The sequence below is a fragment of the Aricia agestis genome, chromosome 1, assembly GCF_905147365.1.
Source record: "Aricia agestis chromosome 1, ilAriAges1.1, whole genome shotgun sequence".
Classification (NCBI taxonomy): Eukaryota; Metazoa; Arthropoda; class Insecta; order Lepidoptera; family Lycaenidae; genus Aricia; species Aricia agestis.
This window is the reverse complement of record NC_056406.1, coordinates 21,117,445-21,139,692: the sequence shown is the minus strand read 5'-3', so window position 1 is coordinate 21,139,692 and position 22,248 is coordinate 21,117,445. Positions and strand designations below refer to the sequence as shown.

At 38.5% G+C, this 22,248-nt stretch overlaps 1 protein-coding gene across 2 annotated transcripts in view; it reads right to left on the bottom strand.

Moving 5' to 3' along the window:
• The window catches only part of LOC121739222 (sodium/hydrogen exchanger 9B2-like), a 90,550-nt gene extending 75,069 nt beyond the window's left edge, over positions 1-15,481 (bottom strand). For both annotated transcript variants that reach the window (XM_042131690.1, XM_042131613.1), the window contains exon 1: positions 14,892-15,481. In XM_042131690.1, coding sequence (XP_041987624.1) covers positions 14,892-15,095 — 204 coding nt within the window. In that variant the 5' untranslated portion in view covers positions 15,096-15,481. The remainder of the gene's footprint in view (positions 1-14,891) is intronic.
• Positions 15,482-22,248: the final 6,767 nt, after the last annotated feature.

Sequence of the window (22,248 nt, the reverse complement as noted above, 5' to 3'; positions counted from 1 at the left end):
CGCCGTCTGCAGCCGCAACCAGCCAGCCACCGACCGGGGGAAGGGCGGATCCTCCTCAAACTACGTTGAAACCGAAGCCGGGCGCCAGCAAGACACCCGCGCCATCGGGAGTACCTGTAGCCAGGAAGAAGGATATTTCAATAAGGTCGCGTCGATCGACAGCAAGTGTCGTCGCGCGCATCCGATATGAGGCGGAAGAGAAACTTGCCGCACTCCGTAAGAAGGAACTGCAGATCGAGGCAGAACTTATCAAGAAGAAGCTCATCGCTGATGTCGCCACTGCCGAGGAAACCAGCGATCCAGACGATGACGAGCCTTTAGAGCAGGTGGAGCAACGGGTCCGAGCCTGGCTAAGCGAACAAGGTCCTGACAACGAAGAGACGGCCAAGGAACGGGTCGTGCCAGAGGAAGAAGGGGACGCGCCGAAGCCAGACGACATACCACCTGCGGGAGAGAGACGCGAGCCGCAGAGATTGAGGTTCGAGCGCCCGATACAAAGCCGCCTTCGCTCACCTACACCTCCTGCAGCCGGGATCAACGGGGTGGAACAGCTTGCCGACACTCTAGACAAGCTGTTGAACCAACGACAGCCGCACCATCAGACGGAGTTGCCCATATTCACGGGCTCTCCTTCGGAATGGCTGCCGTTCAAAGCAGCCATGGAAGATACCACCGCATTCTACAAGCTCAAGCCGATCGAGAACCTGGCGCGCCTGAGAAGCTGTCTCCGGGGGGAAGCTCGAGAAGCAGTGGCGCCGTTGCTGAGCATCGCAACACCACCCGAACAGATCATTTGGAGCAAGGCTTTGGAGCAATGCTTCGGCCGGCCCGAGGTGATGGTCGACCGCATGATGGAAGATTTGAAGAAGCTTCCGAGGCTCGGAGGCTCGGCGGCAGAGCTCAACCAGTTCGCGGTGAAGTTTCAGAACATGGTGGCCATCCTGAGGAAGTTAAAGCACGGGTACCTCTTCAATCCGTTGCTTGTGAGAGACATCCTGGAGAAGCTCAGCCCGTACGAGAAGAGCAAATGGTACGACTACGCAGAAGAGACATCGCACTACCGGAACGAGCCCGATGTCGTCCTTGTCTCTGAATTCCTAATGAGAGAAGCGGACAGAGCACTGCGCTACGGATTCACCACGGCTCCGGCTTCGAGAAAAGAAACATCGCGTCCACCTCCCAACAAGAACGAAGTTAGACCGAGAATTTTGTTGACATCGCGCGCTATAAACTGAAGTCCACGCGGACGAAGTCGCGGGCAACAGCTAGTATTTAGAATAAGTTGATTATTGTGGAACGATAAATAAAGAATTTCCCGAAATGCGTTTCAATTACCTTGGCTCATGGCAAAATAGGGAAAATAGCCGCTTCCGATAGTGAAAATAAGACTGAAGAGACGTACGAATCGGAGCGGCTCTCTCTACGGCATTGCCGCGGTCGGGTACCCCAGAGGGGCTTTCTATACGGCATTGCCTTGAGCCGGGTAAGCGAGACGGATTTCGGGGCCTATGTTCTCCTCGACGACTCGTGTGTTTTATTTACGCCCCCACTCAGCAAGATATATCGGTGTAGCCTTGGAATCTTCGAGTCCGATCCGAGCCAGCGACGAAGCCAGCGACGAAACCTATAGGCAAATACTGTCCCAAACATTTCTTTTTAGTTATTCCCGTCATCTCCATTTATTAAAAGATCGACTATACAAACTAAGAAGGCCAGGATCTGTTATATTATGACACATAAACATTTACATAAATCGTTATTTTCGTGATTTGCGTTTCTTATTTGATTGTAAAACCATTTACGAACACAAACAAGGAGTTGTTATTTTGCCATGTTTTTTAGAATATGATTAACAAAATCAAAGCTTGAAACTATGAATAAAGAAACGGAACAGAGACAAAGCTTCTAAAGAGCTAGCATAATATTTATACCTATTTTTTTAGGGTTGGCACAAACGACCTCTGTGGCTCATTAGATGAGCGTGTGGTAACTGGTAAGCGCTCAAGACGTGGGTCGCGGATTCGATGACGGAACAAAAAGTTTTCAATGTTCCTGGGTCCTGGATGTGTATTAAATATATGTATCATCTATACTAATACTAGCTGTCCCGGCAAACGTTTCTTTGCCATATTAAGTATTTTCGTATTATTTTATTGAAGTGACTAAATACTTATTTAGTAGACATACTTATGTCACCATGGCAACGTCCATCGCTATCCCGTCGCACAAACAATGGTCGCCGTCAGTCTCGAGTTGTAATAATTTACTATTATTTATTCAACAAATGCACTTATCAATATAAAAAGTATCCAGTAGCCGATTCTCAGACCTACTGAATATGCATATAAAATTTGGTTAAAATCAGTAAAGCCGTTTCGGAGGAGTACGCGGCCTAACATTGTGACACGAGAATTTTATATATCTATACTATAATATTATAAAGCGAACGAATTAGTTCGTTAGTTTGTTTGTTTGTTTGAACGCCCTAATCTCAGGAACTACTGGTCCGATTTCAAAAATTCTTTCAGTGTTAGATAGCCCATTTATCGAGAAAGGCTGGCTATATTTTATCACGCTAAGACTAACTTATAAAAATGGAAAAATTATCAAAAATTTTAGGGGTCCCCATAGGAACAACTGAAACAAAAAAATTTTTTTTCGGCTAACCTATTCGTGTGAGGGTATCTATGGATAGGTCTTCAAAAGTCATATTGAAGTTTCTAATATAATTTTTTTCTAACCTGAATAGTTTGCGAGAGAGACTCTTCCAAAGTGGTAAAATGTGTCTTCTAAAGTAGGCATGGCATGATAAGTCTAAAAAAAAATATATGATGTATATTACTATAAAAACTACCAACGAAAATTGGTTTGAATGAGATCTAGCAAGTAGTTTTTTTATACGTTATAAATGGTTAACCTTAATTTAACTTTCATTAAATCAACTGAAATATAAAAATAAATCAAAAACCTTTTTATTTCCTAGAAATTAACCTTATTGTAGTAATTTCGGATATATAATTAAGTAAGTAAGTAAATCTTACCAAAAAATCATATTTTGCACCACGATATACCATGGTTCTAAGGTGGTGAACAGATCTCCGGCCTCCTTATAGATACAATATGTTTGGGGGTTTCGACGTTGTTTTAAGAATTGAAGGTATATCATATGCTAATGGTCCATTAGATTAATTATTATCATCGTCACTACCCTTACATCTTGCAACATCACATTATGACTCTATTATTAGTATAATTAGTGTTTTTCATAGTTTTTTACATCGAGACAGATATCTTTGATCATTATTCCGCTGTTTGTGGACCGATTTCGAAAATTCTTTTGTTGTTGTATAGGGTATAATCCGAATTTGGTACGATTATTACGAACGTGATGATCTGATAATGGGATCTATAAGCAATCGAGGGAAATTCTTGAAATTTATAAAAATACACATGGTGGTTGTTTCTAGTAAGTAGTAACTAGTAACTCAAGCATAATCTGTTACAAACAGAGAAGGACCTACAAAGCTGTAATTTGGCATGAATGCACATACATATTAACGATGCCAAAAAAAATGGTAGGAACATAAAATCTTCAAAAAATATTAGTAGGAAATATGCTGAATTTAAAAGGATAATAACTATTACGACTAAGAAAACTTTAAAAGTTATTGAGTAAAAGTTGATCAACTAAAAAAAATGTGTTCGGCGAAGTAAAAAGGTTTACAAAGGTTACTTTTCATTCAAATTCCTTTGAACGGAACTGAGATGAGAGATGACTGAGATTAGAGATGTTGTTAGAAGTGTAAAACACGTTATAAATGTACATTTATTGGCCTCACAAAAACTTTCAAAAACTAGGATATTACGGAACCCTATATTGCGCGTGGCCCAACACGCGCTTGGCCGGCACAAACAGACAAACCGACAAACAGACAAACAGACAGAGAAACAAAAATGTCAAAAAGAGTTAAAATGTGTTCTTTTACTCTTCTACTATGCCCCTGACTCGTTTTTTTAAGTTTATTTTCAATGTGCAAAAATTTTACTTCTACGATTTTATTATAAGTATAGATAGATAGATAGATTTCACTATACCTGACTACGGCAACAGAGTTCGGGCTGCATATTAGCAAAAGACATAATTTTAACATCAATAAATTGAAATTGAAATTTTAAATCTCTTAGCTAGAGGTTTTTGAGGAGTCCACACCGCCCTTTTTTCCATACACACGTTGTCCCCTGTTTCCTCACTGGATAATGATAGTAGAGTTATATTTTTTCCTGAATATCTACGGCCACTAATACAGTGTCCTTATGTTTTCTTTTTTTTCATAATTTAATTATTAAATAAGATATGAACGTTCAAAAACCCAAAAATATGGCCAGATTTTCCGCTGTGTTCAAACATCCAGAAAACAGATTTGGCTAGATTATACAAAAAAAAAAAAACATAGGAACACAGCTCAACCCTTTTTTTAATCTTTAATGAAAAAAATACTTAAATCGGTTAAGTTCAGGAGAAGGAATCAGGGGACAACGAATCGTTGATTTTCTGCAGTTGTCTCTATCGCGTTCTGCGGTATAGGCTTGAGGTAAAGGAGACAGCTATAGATATTACACGTACTTTTTTTTCATTTCTCTAGGCCCTGGTGTATCCTCATAATAAGTAGATAAGAGTGTTTCAAAAGAAGGTTATAACTTATAAGTATTAAGTATATTTTGGTATTTAGAGAATGACCTCTATGACGAATTTGCAAGAGCACAATGTTCACGTCACACGTGTGCGTGGGCGAAGCCGTGCAGGTCACCCAGTTATTTAAATTTTTCGAATCAGAATCAAATAGGGACAACGCTCTATGTAATGTTTTTAGGGTTCCGTAATCAAAGGGTAAAAACGGGACCCTGTTATTAACTTTTCGTGCGTCCCTCCGTCTGTCTCCTCAAGAACCGCTATAGTTAGACTTTTGAATTTGATTTTTACAGATTGTGTATTTCTGTTGCCGCGACAACAAAAAAAAAACCTAAAAACAAAATACTGAAAATAAATATTCAAGGGCCCCATACATAATATTATATCCCATACAATAAACTTGATTTTTGCGGCATTTTTTGCTTGATATCAATAATATAGTGGATTTCAACAACTTGTAGTTTTTATATATGTAATTTTGATGGAAATTTTAGTTTCCACCAAAATTGGGGATTAGGTGTTTACGGGAAACTGGTACGACAACCACCACCTAGATGAGTTAGCTTGTGACAGAATGAAGTGAATGGCGTATTTTTTATGCTTCAAGAATCAATGGTATTTTGTAAAAATAATGTTTCACACACCCTCTTACCCACCAAAATTGGAATTTGTGAGAAAAATAATCTTTAAAAAAAACTACGTGCACTAAAGTTATAGCACATTAACCCAAAAATCTACCGATATTCAAAATAACAACATGATATTATTGCCACAAGTAGGATAATTTAAGTACACCAAAATTGCATAAAATCGGGGGTTTTGTGATAAAATGGTTTTCTTTCATTTCTGGCTGGAAACTGGTACGACCCAGCCCACAGCCACCTCCTAAACTGGTTAGCGTGTGGCTGAATGAAGTAAATGGCGTATTTTTTAAGCTTAAGGGATCAATCGTATTTTGTAGAAACAACGTTTCGTAAATCCCACCAAAATTTAAAAATTCTCCGCGACAGACCTAAACTGTGTCATAAAAACTCAACTACAGAAGTTAGTACAATAAAATTCATATATTATGAAGAGTCAACTATATAAAACGACTACATAAAAATAAAAATCTAATCCAGTATCAAGTTTTCTGTTAATCGGTCTAAATATTGAATAAAATAGTTCGGCGACAAGCCACCAAAATTGGAAATCGCCTATTTATGTTTATTTTCTTGGAAAATAATAATTATTTTTAAAAAATAACGACAGGCCCAAATTATAAGCGTTATGTTTTACTTTTAAAATCGAAAATAAAAACGATATCTTGTAAAAATAAGATAGTTTTCAGCCTTGCCGCGCAAAAAAGCGGTTTGGGAAATCCAGTCAATAGCAACAGGCAGGTACTTGAAATTTTCACAAAATACTCAATTTATATTATGTGTACTTTAATAATTAATAATAAAATTAAAATAAAATAAATATTATGTATTAAAGGTGGGTTCCCGCCTCCCATACAACAAACATAATTTTTGGCTGTATGACGAAATGGTACTTCGTGCGTGAGTCCGACTCGCACTTGGCAGATTTTTATTACTTTTGTAAGCCCCAGACCATTCTAGCTAGTAGTCCAATAAAATTACGGCTCAAAATGGGTTAAATAAACATAAACGAACACAGTTTGGGGATTTTAAGCATCGATAGGGGGTTTGAAAAATATTAATGTAAAAAAAAAGTTTCAGATAAAAAAGTTAGTAAATTTAATTTGGAAGAGAAAATGTCTCTACAATTTTTTGCCTAACACTGATCATTCTCGAGATATCGAATTAAACGCGTTTCTATCGAAATGACCTTGAGCTGACCTCAGTAGAACCCCTCAAATTGGAATTTATGCTCAGAATACACCCCCCTATCGATCCTTAAAATCTCCAAACTGTGTTCGTTCATGTTTATTTATTTCGTAATTTGATTGGACTATAGGCTGCCGCCGGCCAACCGCAGCCAACTAAACTCAGACTCGCCGGAAGGAAATTTCTGATAGGTGTGCGGTGTGGTGGTCCGGCGGGCGTCAAAATTTTTCTGATCAGAAATATAAATATTATGTAGATATCTAAATGTAGTTTATAATGTTTTACAATTTACAGGCTTTGTTATAATTATAATATAGCTAGATGTTCCGCGCGGCTTCGCCCGCGTAATTTATGAATTTCACGGAAACCGTACATTTTTCCGAAAAAAAAATAGCCTATGTCTCTTCACGTAGTCTATTCTTCATGTATGCCAAATAACATAAAAAATTCTCCAGTAGTCCTAAAGATAATAAGCAATTTCAAATAATTTCCCCCGTTTTTTCCACATTTTCAACTATTTATTCGCTGCTATTAGTCTTAGCGTGATAAAATATAGCCTATAGCCTTCCTCGATAAATGAGCTATCTAACTCTGAAATAATGTTTCAAGTCGGACCAGTAGTTCCTGAGATTAGCTCGTTCAAACAAAGTAAGTAAACAAACTCTTCCGCTTTACAATATTACTCTTTATACGTGGGAGAGCCATGCTTCGGCACGAATGGGCCGGCTCGACCGGAGAAATACCACGTTCTCACAGAAAACCGGCGTGAAAAAGCGCTTGCGCTGTGATTCGCCGCGTGAGTGAGTTTACCGGAGGCCCAATCCCCTACCCTATTCCCTTCCCTACCCCCCCCCCCCCCCCCCCCTATTACCCTATTCCCTCTTAAAAGGCCGGCAACGTACTTGCAGCTCTTCTGATGTTGCGAGTGTCCATGGGCGACGGAAGTTGCTTTCCATCAGGTGACCCGTTTGCTCGTTTGCCCCCTTATTAGGTACATAAAAAAATATAGATAATAAATTTATTCAGTATTCATAATAATGGTGAGATACAAATTGTTAGAGCTACTTAAACTACCTCTAAACACAAATAATTACAGTGTTGCCTGAACTATACTCCACTCGGGCTAACTTGTCGCTAGCGGTCATTGACTCGCTGTCAAAAACTTGTCATTTTCCATATAAAACCACGATTGACAATATCTGACACTTCATTGTCAATCGCGGTTTATATGGAAAATGACAAGTTTTTGACAGGGAGTCAATGACCGCTAGCGACAAGATAGCCCGAGTGGAGTATAGGATACCCTGTGTTTCAGGCGAAAACTAATTAGCCTTTGAGAGAATGAAACAGCGTCGTTGCAGTCACAATAAAGTTTCTTTTACACATTGTTGTCTCCAAGAATATTGATACAGCAAGGCAAGGGCGTCGCGAAGGGGGGGGCAGGGAGGGGCAGCGGCCCCCCCCTAGAGACTCTAAAAAAGTTGCCAAATATAATGCAAACAACGACCACTATAATATTAAAATCTGGTAATAGATGTAAGGCTCGTAGTACAAGTGCTCGTGTAGCTTTACCACGAAGCTAAAACAAAGCTTTACACATCTCTCTCTCTCGACTCTGTACTGTCACAGAATATATTATATAATGTATATAGTACTAAGATACTGTTGTTATTACAATCGCTGTAGATCATAGATGTAAGGCTCGTAGTACAAGTGAAAAGCTTCATGTGCTGTCGACTTTACCTTCAATTCATACCTACTTTTCTCATTTATAGAGAGTAAGTAAAGTATGAATTGTAGACTGTAGTAGGTAAAGTCAACTTGCCCCCCCCTGCGCTATCGGCTGGCGACGCCCTTGCAGCAAGGTAAGAGTTCTTTACATAATTTATTACATAAATATAAGTTTTAAGAGGATACACCAGGGGCTAGAGAAATGAAAAAAAAGTACGTGTAATATCTATAGCTGTCTCCCTTACCTCAAGCCTATACCGCAGAACGCGATAGAGACAACTGCAGAAAATCAACGATTCGTTGTCCCCTGATTTCTTCTCCAAAACTTAACCGATTTAAGTACTTTTTCATTAAAGAATAAAGAAAGGCTTGAGCTGTGTTCCTATGTTTTTTTTTTTTTAATAATCTAGCCAAAACTGTTTTCTGGGTGTTTGAACACAGCGGAAAATCTGGCCATTTTTTGGGTTTTTGAACGTTCATATTAAATTATGAAAAAAAAAGAAAACATAGGGACATTGTATTAGTGGCCGTAAATATTCAGGAAAAAAATTATAACTCTACTATATAGCATTATCCAGGGAGGAAACAGGGGACAACGTTTGTATGGAAAAAAGGGCGGTGTGGACTCCTCAAAAAATCCACAGGAAAAATCTGAATTTTTAAATCTCTAGCTAAGAGATTTAAAATTTCAATTTCAATTGATTGATGTTAAAATTATGTCTTTTGCTAATATGCAGCCCGAACTCTGTTGCCGTCAATGAGTTTCTAAAATACTAGAGTAGCAATGTCTTACAAAAGGTTCTCAGAAATGCGTAACCACTTTTTTGTTCAAAAGACAATGTCAAGTCATATATTCGTTATGTCATTATGTATGTGAGATATGCCTGCAGGCATCTTCGAAGTGGCAACGCGTTGCTACCGTAAACTTCCAATCTAGTTACGTTAGTAACATAGAATATCATTGGTTGCCGTAGTCAGGTATAGTGAAATCTATCTATCTATCTATACTTATAATAAAATCGTAGAAGTAAAATTTTTGCACATTGAAAATAAACTTTAAAAAACGAGTCAGGGGCATAGTAGAAGAGTAAAAGAACACATTTTAACTGTTTTTGACATTTTTGTTTCTCTGTCTGTTTGTCTGTTTGTCGGTTTGTCTGTTTGTACAGGCTAATCTCTGAATCCGCTGGACCGGTTTCAATGAAATTGGCATGATGATACCTTACATCCCTGGTCAACATCTTAGACACTTTTTTTTAACCGACTATCAAGTGTTAATGTTTACTTTGCTGTTTGTGGTCAGATTTTCAAAATTCTTTTTTGTTATATAGATTGCCCGAATTTGATACCATGTTTACAATAAAATCGGCCAAGTGTGAGTCGGACTCGCGCACGAAGGGTTCCGTACCGTTATAGAGAAAAAATAGGCCAAATTATTTATTTATCCCATACAAAAATACAACCTATTATAGGCCTATAATAGGTTGTGTTTTTTTTCGTGCGCGAGTCCGACTCACACAGGGGGGCTCCCATACAAAAACACAACCTATGGGTTGTGTTTTTGTATGGGAGCCCCCCTTAAATTTTAATTACATTCTAATTTTATTATTAATTATTAAAGTACACATATAATTAAGGATTCTGTGAAAATTTGAACTGCCTGCCTGTTGTCATTATTGATATCGAGCAAAAAATCTTGTTTGTTGTATGCGAGCCACCCTTAAATATAGATTTTATTTTGTTTTCTGTATTTTTTGTTATAGCGGCAACAGATATACACAATCTGTAAAAATTTCAGAACTCTAGCTATGACGGTTCTTGAGATTCAGCCTGGAGACAGACAGACGGACAGATAACGAAGTCTTAGTAATAGAGTCCCGGCCGTTTTTACCCTTTGGGTACGGAACCCTAAAAACGGTGACTTGAGAAGTAATGGAATTGAATAAACTCCTCGATATTGTGGTTTAATTGTAGATTATGAATCTAAGAATAAGAGGTAGGTTAAAGAGGGATAGATGCCTACATTAAATCCCGTCTTCTGAAGTCACATGTTCCTTTCCCCTGTCCTGTGGCCCCCATCTCTTGTCCACGCCAAGCGGTCTTCGAAGAAAGGATTTTTCAAAACGATAAGTATCTGAGGTTCAAGTTTCCTGGGTCTTTGATGTAAATTAAAAATTTCGTGTGTAATATAGTAGATCTAAATAAAATAGTCGTAGATGGGTGTTCAATTTTCCAAATCTCGATTTTAATACCATACATTCACGCGGACGAAGTTGCGGGCAACAGCTAGTTGTTAATATAACAATCAAAATGATATCTTGAAAGTTCCTTAACCTGATTTAGAAATAAATCATTATTTTTTAACAAAAAATTAAAACCGACTTCCAAGGTAAAAACAAAAGTAATATTATTAAAAATAATCTAAAAAGAATCAAATAATTCTTATTCCTTATTATAGTGCCGTCTTCAGACTTCGCTTAAACCTCAACTATTTCTGTACTCAATCATCGTACTTTTGAAGTCGCTACCAGCCCGGAAAAGTTCTGAGATCCTTGACATAGAACTTACGCTAAGGCAAAACTAATATGTATTCTGTGGCTAAGGTAAGCACTAAGCATGGTACCGAAATACAATACGCAGTCGGTCAAAAATACAATACGCGGTCCTATTGATCTGGGAGCACGGCAGTGCTCCAGCCAAGCTTTTTAGCAAAGGCACGGCCGTACTATACTTTTCTCGAAGTGGTTCGCGGCTTTTCACACCTCCTTTATCTTCGATGTTAATAAAGCTAGGGATTTAGAATTTCGGTGACTAGGAGCAAGTATTAAAACTAGCTAAACCTCCAAATTACATTTCGATAAATAGTTTCATACTTATGGATGATCAAAGTTACTACATTTTGTCACTCACTGACTGACAGATCATCAAAATTCTAAGGTACTTCTAGCAGACTTAGAACCTTGAAATTTGGCAACAAGGTAGGTCATTATCCACAATGAAAGGAAAAATTATGAAACTGGCCAAGTGCGAGTCGGACTGGCGTACATAGGGTTCCGAACCGTAAATTTGTATGGGAGCCCCCCTTAAATCACAAGTTTATGTACTTTTTATTACTTATTATTAAAGTTGAAATACAATTAAGTATTTTCTGAAATTTTCAAAAACCTTACTTTTACCATTATGGGTATAGAGCAAAAAAGGGCAAAAAACGTGTTTGTTGTATGAGTCCCCCCATTAATCATTTATTTTATTTTAGTTGGACTATTAGCTTTTATAGCGACAACAAAAGTACATAATTTGTAAAAAATCAAAATATCTAGCTATTACGAGATCTAGCCTCGTGACACACGACGATGACGACAGACAGACAGCGAAGTCTAGACTCATTAGGAATAGGCTCCCGTTTTCATCCTTTGGGCAAGGAAACCTTAAAACTGAAAAGTATAATATAACTTTATATATAATAATCGATTAAAATATAAATGAAATCAGAACTGCGAATTACGATGTACACTCCATACTCGCTCGATAGATGGTGTAGCACTCCCTTTATATCACGGTATCGCTTGTTTGCGGAGCATAGTTATTATGGTTTAAAAAAAATCCGGAATAGGTCGTAATACTCAATCGAAAGTAACATCGGTGCACGAATAACCTCCTGAAAGTTCAAAAGTTGTTGGGCTATCGTTATAGAATTTGTACTTTGTAGAAGTACCTACCTGTTATTATCAATTAATTTTACGACCTAGAATATATACCTAGAGATTGAGAATGGGTGCTAAGCTAAGTACAGAAAAGTTTTAATGTGACCTAAAAAAAAAAAGAAACCTTATAAAAAGAAATGAAATCCCACCAAAACATTAAAATATGTAATAAGGAGCCAAGCAAAATATTGCATAGCCATGCAATATATCTATCGTAAAAAGTTTTCAGATCACATTCAAGCCAAGTCTTCAACTTATTTTGTAATTTAAATCAACATTCAGTGAATTTATCAATAGTTTTCTTTATTTTATAATTATTATAGTGGCTTGGCATTGCCAAGCCTAGAGAAATAATCAGCGATTGGATTCATTGGGTACCATCATCCACATGCGTCGTTACATACTAAAAAACACTACGCTTGCCGTTTGTGTAAGTATGAACTACCCCAAATATATATAACCCCCGAAGTTTTATATTTTTTTTTCTTGTGCTCATTGCCGAGCCACTATAATAATTATAAAATAAAGAAAACTATTGATAAATTCACTGAATGTTGATTTAAATTACAAAATAAGTTAAAGTCTTGGCTTGAATGTGATCTGAAAACATTTCACGATAGATATATTGCATGGCTATGCAATATTTTGCTTGGCTCCTTTTTACATTTAATGTTTTGGTGGGATTGATATCTACAACAAGTTTTGGAGACCTGACAAAGTCACATTTTGCTCTTCTGTAAATAAAAATTGTATTTGGAATAATTGAATTTGAAAATTCTAAATTTTAGTCCCAGTTACGGTTCAGTAAATGTTTAATATTTTATTATCTTTTGTTGAATGATTGCATTATGTAATATAGAGGCAAAAGTTTCAGACTAAGTAAATTTTTACTTCTCTACCAAAAAAAAAAAAAAACTACTGTACGGATTTTGACCAAATTTAACCTGGAATAAGTAAAAGCTTTGAAGTTGACACATAATATATTTGTACAATATTTTATCCCGGAAAAGTGCAGTGATCCCGAGGACACTGTTGTCACGGCCAGGCAAAAACTAGTGTCATATATTTTCCGATTTAAACCTCTACCTTCGACAGGAGCTAACGAGATTTTGTGAAAAGCATTATTGTTGTTGGTTCTGTCATTATTTTCTATTATCTTGAAGGTGATAAGGCGGATCGGTAATCTACGTCTGTCACGATCTCGACACTGATAAACAGACGTTACTCGTATCTTCAGTATTGGACATTGATGGCTTTTAGATTTTTTTTATTTTTTATTTATGAAATAAGGGGGCAAACGAGCAAACAGGTCACCTGATGGAAAGCAACTTCCGTCGCCCATGGACACTCGCAGCAAGAAGAATAGCTGCAGGTGCGTTGCCGGCCTTTTAAGAGGGAATAGGTTAATAGGGTAGGGATGGGAAGGGAAGGGAATAGGGGAGGGTAGGGAAGGGAATAGGGTAGGGGATTGGGCCTCCGGTAAACTTACTCAGTCGGCGAAATACAGCGTAAGCGCTGTTTCACGCCGGTTTTCTGTGAGAACGTGGTAATTTTCCGGTCGAGCCGGCCCATTCGTGCCGAAGCATGGCTCTCCCACGTATTTTCAAATTGGCGATAACCGATTGCCATAATAACCATTTACATATTATATACATATAAATATTTACATAACAGCAACCTTCAGTATGTTATTCGTCTAGGAGCCAGGTAGTTGGCGTTTTATCGGCGTTTAGTGTGACAGTAGGGTTTGGCCTCTAAACACATAATTAGTATGCATTTGCATATAATTTAGATAAACAACTCTAAAACAGATACTACAGCGTCCTGATACTATTGTATACAATTAATGAAAATGCATTTAATGGTTTTAAGATGCTCTTTTCGAATTCCAAGTTCTGATGAAAAAAAAGTAAAGCGCTATTAAGGTGACGTCGCGTTAAAGTAAAAAACCGTGTTGTATACGTTTTAGATTGCTTGTTTTCTATGAGAGGCCGGCCCGGCTTGGTTGGTTTTTGTCGCGTAATTTAAAAACCATAAATACATTTCATATAAGCTATGGGCAAATTAAAGTGTATGTTTGAACCAATCTATGTACAAAGGAAGCTTAAATCACTCTCCTCTGTTGGCAAAATAGGAATCCCTTTTTACAGAGGTCTTTTTGATTGATTATTCTATGTTATAAAAGTTGACCAATCGTGTTATGCTATGGGTAATTCATAGACAAAGACATGATGAATGCTGACAATGAACTTTAATTTCATAGCTTTAGTCATTGCTGAGAAAAATCGATATCGCTACAGCCAAATTATCATGGCGTCGCCTTAACGCGGCCGTAATGTAAACTACACGACTGCTGTGTTTAAGTATCGTAATGTATTGTCACGTGATTCTGATTACTCATTGCATTGGGGTTAATTTAAAGTGTTGTTACTTTGAATATATATTCTATTAATAACATCATTGATACTGAATAGTATTTATTAAGCTATGTGGTCGCGAGCACGTGGAGGACGTATATTAGTTTGTTATTTTGGTTTTTTATTCGGTGAGTGCAGAGCTGTACCGCGGTTAAAGAATTGAAATGGCTACGCCGTTTCTTATCGACTCATTAAGGCATTATAAAGACTTCTGCAAGTGGTTAACGATAAGACAATTGCAGTGGGCTCTGACTTCTGATTCGATAAGCTACTGATCTTTTATCTTAAAATCTTTTCAAGAGACATCGGTACTCGTCGTACGTCGTAGTATAATTCTTTACATAATACGAGTATATACTATATACTCGTATAATGTAAAGAAGGAAATTTTTAATACATACTTTTTCAGATAATACTCGTAAGTCGTAGTTCATTTTCAGTAATCACGACATAATGTTAAGTTTAATAATTTCACTGTAGACTTAGTTTATAATATAACGTAAGTGTAAAGTGGACTTACTGCGGTCGCAGAGCGCGAGGTGCGGCCGGTGCCGCCGGTGGCCTCCAGGTGCAGCTTCACCGCCTCCAGGCCGGACCTCTTCTGCCGGTTCAGTACGGGCGAGGTCTTCCCGCCGCGGGCGTCCTGCTTTATCTTCGTCTTCGCGGCGATCCTGTCGCGCTTCGTCGCGCTGCCGATCGTTTCCCCCCGACTGCGGTTCTTCATATTGCAGCTTCATAACATACCACCTTCACTACTAGCACTAATCGGCCGCATGGCATTAAAATTCGTGGAAATAATTCGATCTCTCTACGTCGCCCACCTTCGACGGCTCGATAAGATATTTCGCCGAAGGTGAAGTGGAAATATTATAGTTTCGATAAAAAAATAGAAGTCGGCTCGTGTACGTGACGTCGGAGGGCCTTTTTGTTAGCACCTTGCCGCCACGTCCCGCGAAAACCTTGAACCGACGGCGATGCGGAGGTTGTGGTGTTTACGTGGGCACTTAGTACCGCGTGCGAGATGATCTCTTTAGCAAATGAGCGAGATGCGCGGGCGCCGGACGGCCGCTACTCGCCGGTCGCCTATCGCACTGCGCTCGCGCACTTCGCTACGAAAACTCTAAACTCCAATGTTTATTCACTTCAATTAAAAGGTTCCGATGACACAATCAGCGGCTTGTACCTATACGATATGTCCTTCTGCGTCATTGCACGAGCTGATGTCCTTAGAACATGTGCATTGTGCATTCACATTTTTATGATCGTGACATCCTGGTCCACCTATGTGATTGTTGACGAAGGCATGTTATTGAGTTAATGATATTGTGTTTGGATCTTGACATGGAAAACCTGGAACCAAAAACTTTATTTTATCATTTAAGGCCCAGTAGTCCCTAAAATAAGCAGGTCGATGTCTATCAGTACGAATATCGACGTTAAGGACATTAAAATAACATTCATAATATCAGCGCGCCTTGTACAGTGGGCAGCGCGTGCCTTGACAGAAAATAGGAGTAAAAACCTTTTGTTTTTAGTATTACATAAATCAAATATATCAAATCGTTTACGTTAGGTTACGACACATATACTACATTTTTTGTTTTTTCTAGAAAGTGTGTAATTTAGCCATAAAATGATTTAATTATAAAAACAGCGTTATAACAGTCATCTTTGCGATTTTTTCTATCGAGCAGAATTTTTCAAATTGTGTACTGATATGCCTTTGCGTATAGGAAATTTTCCCAATTTTAAAATAGTACTTATTTTATACTTAAATAATGACATTTCCTTTACTAAAAACGTGTTTTAAAAAACCCATTTTACGTAGTTGCAACAACCACAGCGCCTTAAAAATGTTTTGTTGTTTTTTTTTTACAAACATACTACATCGAATCGAAACGAAACGAGCTGGCGGATCGCCTATTGGTGAGCGAATGGCGTCGCCTCTGGAGTCACGGATGCAGCGTCAGAGGAGCCAGCGCCAGGAAAGTTAAGTTGGAGCCCCCTTAAATATTTAATTTATTTTATTTTTAGTATTTGTTGTTCTAGCAGCATCAGATATACACAATCTGTGTCAGAAGTCATAAGTTATAACGGTTTTTGAGATACAGCCTGGATGCAGACAGACGGACAGACGGACAGACAGACAGACATCGAAGTCTTAGTAATAGGGTCCCGTTTGTACCCTTTGGGTGGGGAACCCTAAAAATAATTATTTTTTATTAAATTTTTGGAAAGATTTAAAAGTAAGATACTGCGCCATCTTACATTATTACCAAGAACTAAATGCTATTGGCACTAGCTACCACAGCGATGTAACCGGTTATTGAGTTCGTACTACATAATAATATAACATTTAAGTTCTTTTATCTTTACACAGATGTCACTAATAATAGTTTCAATATTCTGTCATTTTCGAAAAAAATGTAGTGTAACAAAACTATAGGCTATTTTTTATGGACTAATTTGTCTGTGAAATATCTAATTTACGCGGGCGAAGCTGCGCGAAACGTTATATTTCGCGTGGTCATGATATCACGCGTAAACGGCTCGACCCATTTTGCTGAAATTTGGTATAAAGATACTTTGAGTCCTGAAAAACAACATAGGATACATTTTGTCACAGAAAAATTACGGTTTACTGCACAATATACTTTTATGGTTTGCGCGTAAACTATTCAATCTATTTTGATGGAATTTGGTATGGAGTTACTTTGAGTCTCGAGAAATGACAAGGAATACTAATTTTGTCCCGGAAAATGTACGGTTCCCGCACAATAAACTTTTATGATTATCGCCTAAACTATTTAATCTATTTTCATTTTGATGAAATTTGGCATGGAGATTGGAGATACTAATTTGAATCTGGGACAAGGAATGTTTTTTTCTCCGTAAAAATGTGCAGTTCCCACACAATATACTTTTCTGATTTGCGCGTAAACGACTCAATCGATGTACGGGAACAACTATAAAGTCCACGCGGACGAAGTCGCGGGCAACAGCTAATTATAAATACAATCCAATCTTGCAATATATAAGTAGTTGCGATTGCTTTGTCGAAAATGCGACGGCTACAAGTATTTATTTTTTAGCATACAGGTGATTTCGGGGACAAAAACAATTTGCCTTGGACCAAGACCTTAGGAAGCCACATTTAGAGTTATTTTACTTACTTTGAAATACGAGCATAGCTCGATCTCCGCTGTACTTTATGTACTATAAGGGAATTTGATTCGTAGGTAGTTGACGGACCTACGTAATTTGGATTCTTCAACGGTCAAACCCAGCCAGCAGATCACGACTAAAGCTGATCGCACATTAGTCAGCCCCGTAAGCGCCGTACCCTTCGAACGCACCGTTACACGAAATACGTAGCGTAGATACGTGGGAGAGCCATGCTTCGGTACGAATGGGCCGGCTCGAGCAGAGAAATACCACGTTCTCACAGAAAACCGGCGTAAAACAGCGCTTGCGCTGTGTTTCGCCGAGTGAGTGAGTTTACCGAAGGCCCAATCCCCTACCCTATTCCCTTCCCTACCCTCTCCTATTCCCTTCCCTTCCCTTCCCATCCCTACCCTCCCTATTACCCTATTCCCTCTTAAAAGGCCGGCAACGCACCTGTAGCTCACGGAAGTTGCTTTCCATCAGGTGACCCGTTTGCTCGTTTGCCCCCTTATTTCATTAAAAAAAAAAAAAGAAATGCTGCGCGTACAGTGCGGACGAATGTGCGAGGTTTCACACAATTTCAACCAACGAATCTGCCATCTGCCTGTGAATTTCTTTGATGGTACCTCCTAACCAGGTATATTTATTGTGTTCAGGGCACATGGCTCAGTTCTACGCGGACGGGTGCATGGAGTGCGACACCAGGCAAAAGCACTACGCGCGGCTCATCTACCTCATACTGAAGACGGACTTCCCCGAACTGTACCAGGCGCTGGAGGCCAAGTACGACCCTCAGGGCAACGGGATTAAGCGGATCGACGAGAAGCTCAGCAAATATAGATAATTATCAAAATTTAAATGCTACTTTTATAGCACGATACCAATAAAAATATTTTTTCTTATTAATTGCTATTTTAATTTTTCGATCATCGCTCTTACTTACCTAATTCGTTTTATAATATAACATAATATAAACACCTTCAGCATCGTTTCAAATAAAAAAATAGGTACACGTTTAAAATTAAAATAAGTTTTTTTATAGTATTAGGAAAAAGATTTGTAATTTGTTTAATAATAGATAATAATATTATATAGGCGCTAGAGGCCAAGTACGACCCCCAGAGCAACGGCATCTATTATGTGACTTGTACAATTACATTAATTATCTACATTAAATTTCCTATAAATTACTTCTAAACATTTTCTACTGTACGATCATTACTTTAGGAAATACAGAGTATTAAAGGTGACATTAACAAAAAATTTACACCGACTTCCACGGTAAAAACAATATTCTTAAAAATATGATCTAAAAAGTATGAAATAATTATTATTCTTTATTAGCGCCTTTTTCAAAATTCGACTGAACCTCAATCAATTCTGTTCTCAATTTTCATTCGTTTGAAGTCGATACCAGCCTAGAACTGAGATACTTGACATAGAACTTAGCCAGTACCGACATCAAAAGAATGAAAATTGAGGTTAAGTCGAATTTTGAAAAAGGCGCTAATGAAGAATAAGAATTATTTCATACTTTTTAGATCATTTTTTTTAAGAATAATGTTTTTACCTTGGAAGTCAGTGTATTTTTTTTTGTTAAAAAATAATAATAAATTTACTCTTCTTAGTTATTTACAAGATAAGGCTTCATGCGTAAATAACCACTACGAATGTTAACTACATATTCAAATTATGTTATCATGGGCGCCGGCAGAAATAATTTCCAATGGGTGCAGATTTTAGATTTCTTTCTTTTCTTTTCTTTTAATTTTTTACGACCACTGTGACTGTCTCTTTACGTCAACGGAATACATTTAGTGCCGAAACAATACGAACTATCTTTGTGCGGCGTTCCTGTTGATCCCGAGATTCCCAAGGGGTGCTAGTGCACCACCTGGCACCGCCTACCGGCGCCTATGTATGTTACTGTAAGCGGAATGTGGTAAATTGCTCATAGATCCCATCATCAGATCACCACTTTCGTAATTGTTATACAAAATTTAGATTATATCCTATACAGCGAAATGATCATCAAAAACATCAGCTTCGATGCAAAATATCACGAAAAGTACTTACTAATAATTGGGTCATAATGTGATGACCCATGGTATAATCACAGTATAATTATGGTTGTGACGATGATGATTAATCAAATTGATACATTAGCTTAATATGCTTTCAGTGGTTTAATTTTAATTTAATTTAATTTAATTTTTTTATTTAAATCAGGCTACGTAGGCCCATACAATATATACCTTAATGACTAACATACATAAAAATTATATAAACTTAACAACTACACATTATCACGAATTAACGGCGACGTGACGCGCGCTTCATTCCGGAGTCTCCCCCGGAACCTTCGGTAAACCACATCAGTCGGCCAGAATTTCTCCGCTTCAAAGGTCGGGAGAAGATGCGTCGGTACTCTCACCACAAAGGAACTGAAGTTGACCTTGTGGTGAGACTGCAGACGCTCGACCCTCAAGTGGAGGGATATCTTCTTACTGATGTAGTCCACGACGTCTTCGACCTCCATGGATCAGTGCAGGCGGGATATGTACAGGGGCGTCGCGGGGACCTCGCTCTGCAGACGTAGCTCAGGTACATGTGGCGCGGTGCCGCGATGGTTGCGGGCGGCGGGCTTCTTCTTCCTTCTCTCCACCAGTATGAAGCCCTCCTCATCGCACCTCCTGCTCTCGTCCTTGCCAGGTCGAGAAGACTTAGCCTTGCGGCTCTTCGTAGCCTTGCGACTCTCCGTAGTCTTGCGACTCTCCGAAGCCGCAAGCCGCAAGGAGAGTCGCAAGACTACGGAGAGTCGCAAGGCTACGAAGAGCCGCAAGGCTAAGTCTTCTCGACCTGGCAAGGACGAGAGCAGGAGGTGCGATGAGGAGGGCTTCATACTGGTGGAGAGAAGGAAGAAGAAGCCCGCCGCCCGCAACCATCGCGGCCGCAAGCCGCAAGGAGAGTCGCAAGACTACGGAGAGTCGCAAGGCTACGAAGAGCCGCAAGGCTAAGTCTTCTCGACCTGGCAAGGACGAGAGCAGGAGGTGCGATGAGGAGGGCTTCATACTGGTGGAGAGAAGGAAGAAGAAGCCCGCCGCCCGCAACCATCGCGGCACCGCGCCATATGTACCTGAGCTACGTCTGCAGAGCGAGGTCCCCGCGACGCCCCTGTACATATCCCGCCTGCACTGATCCATGGAGGTCGAAGACGTCGTGGACTACATCAGTAAGAAGATATCCCTCCACTTGAGGGTCGAGCGTCTGCAGTCTCACCACAAGGTCAACTTCAGTTCCTTTGTGGTGAGAGTACCGACGCATCTTCTCCCGACCTTTGAAGCGGAGAAATTCTGGCCGACTGATGTGGTTTACCGAAGGTTCCGGGGGAGACTCCGGAATGAAGCGCGCGTCACGTCGCCGTTAATTCGTGATAATGTGTAGTTGTTAAGTTTATATAATTTTTATGTATGTTAGTCATTAAGGTATATATTGTATGGGCCTACGTAGCCTGATTTAAATAAAAAAATTAAATTAAATTAAATTAAAATTAAACCACTGAAAGCATATTAAGCTAATGTATCAATTTGATTAATCATCATCGTCACAACCATAATTATACTGTGATTATACCATGGGTCATCACATTATGACCCAATTATTAGTAAGTACTTTTCGTGATATTTTGCATCGAAGCTGATGTTTTTGATGATCATTTCGCTGTATAGGATATAATCTAAATTTTGTATAACAATTACGAAAGTGGTGATCTGATGATGGGATCTATGAGCAATTTACCACATTCCGCTTACAGTAACATACATAGGCGCCGGTAGGCGGTGCCAGGTGGTGCACTAGCACCCCTTGGGAATCTCGGGATCAACAGGAACGCCGCACAAAGATAGTTCGTATTGTTTCGGCACTAAATGTATTCCGTTGACGTAAAGAGACAGTCACAGTGGTCGTAAAAAATTAAAAGAAAAGAAAAGAAAGAAATCTAAAATCTGCACCCATTGGAAATTATTTCTGCCGGCGCCCATGATAACATAATTTGAATATGTAGTTAACATTCGTAGTGGTTATTTACGCATGAAGCCTTATCTTGTAAATAACTAAGAAGAGTAAATTTATTATTATTTTTTAACAAAAAAAAAATACACTGACTTCCAAGGTAAAAACATTATTCTTAAAAAAAATGATCTAAAAAGTATGAAATAATTCTTATTCTTCATTAGCGCCTTTTTCAAAATTCGACTTAACCTCAATTTTCATTCTTTTGATGTCGGTACTGGCTAAGTTCTATGTCAAGTATCTCAGTTCTAGGCTGGTATCGACTTCAAACGAATGAAAATTGAGAACAGAATTGATTGAGGTTCAGTCGAATTTTGAAAAAGGCGCTAATAAAGAATAATAATTATTTCATACTTTTTAGATCATATTTTTAAGAATATTGTTTTTACCGTGGAAGTCGGTGTAAATTTTTTGTTAATGTCACCTTTAATACTCTGTATTTCCTAAAGTAATGATCGTACAGTAGAAAATGTTTAGAAGTAATTTATAGGAAATTTAATGTAGATAATTAATGTAATTGTACAAGTCACATAATAGATGCCGTTGCTCTGGGGGTCGTACTTGGCCTCTAGCGCCTATATAATATTATTATCTATTATTAAACAAATTACAAATCTTTTTCCTAATACTATAAAAAAACT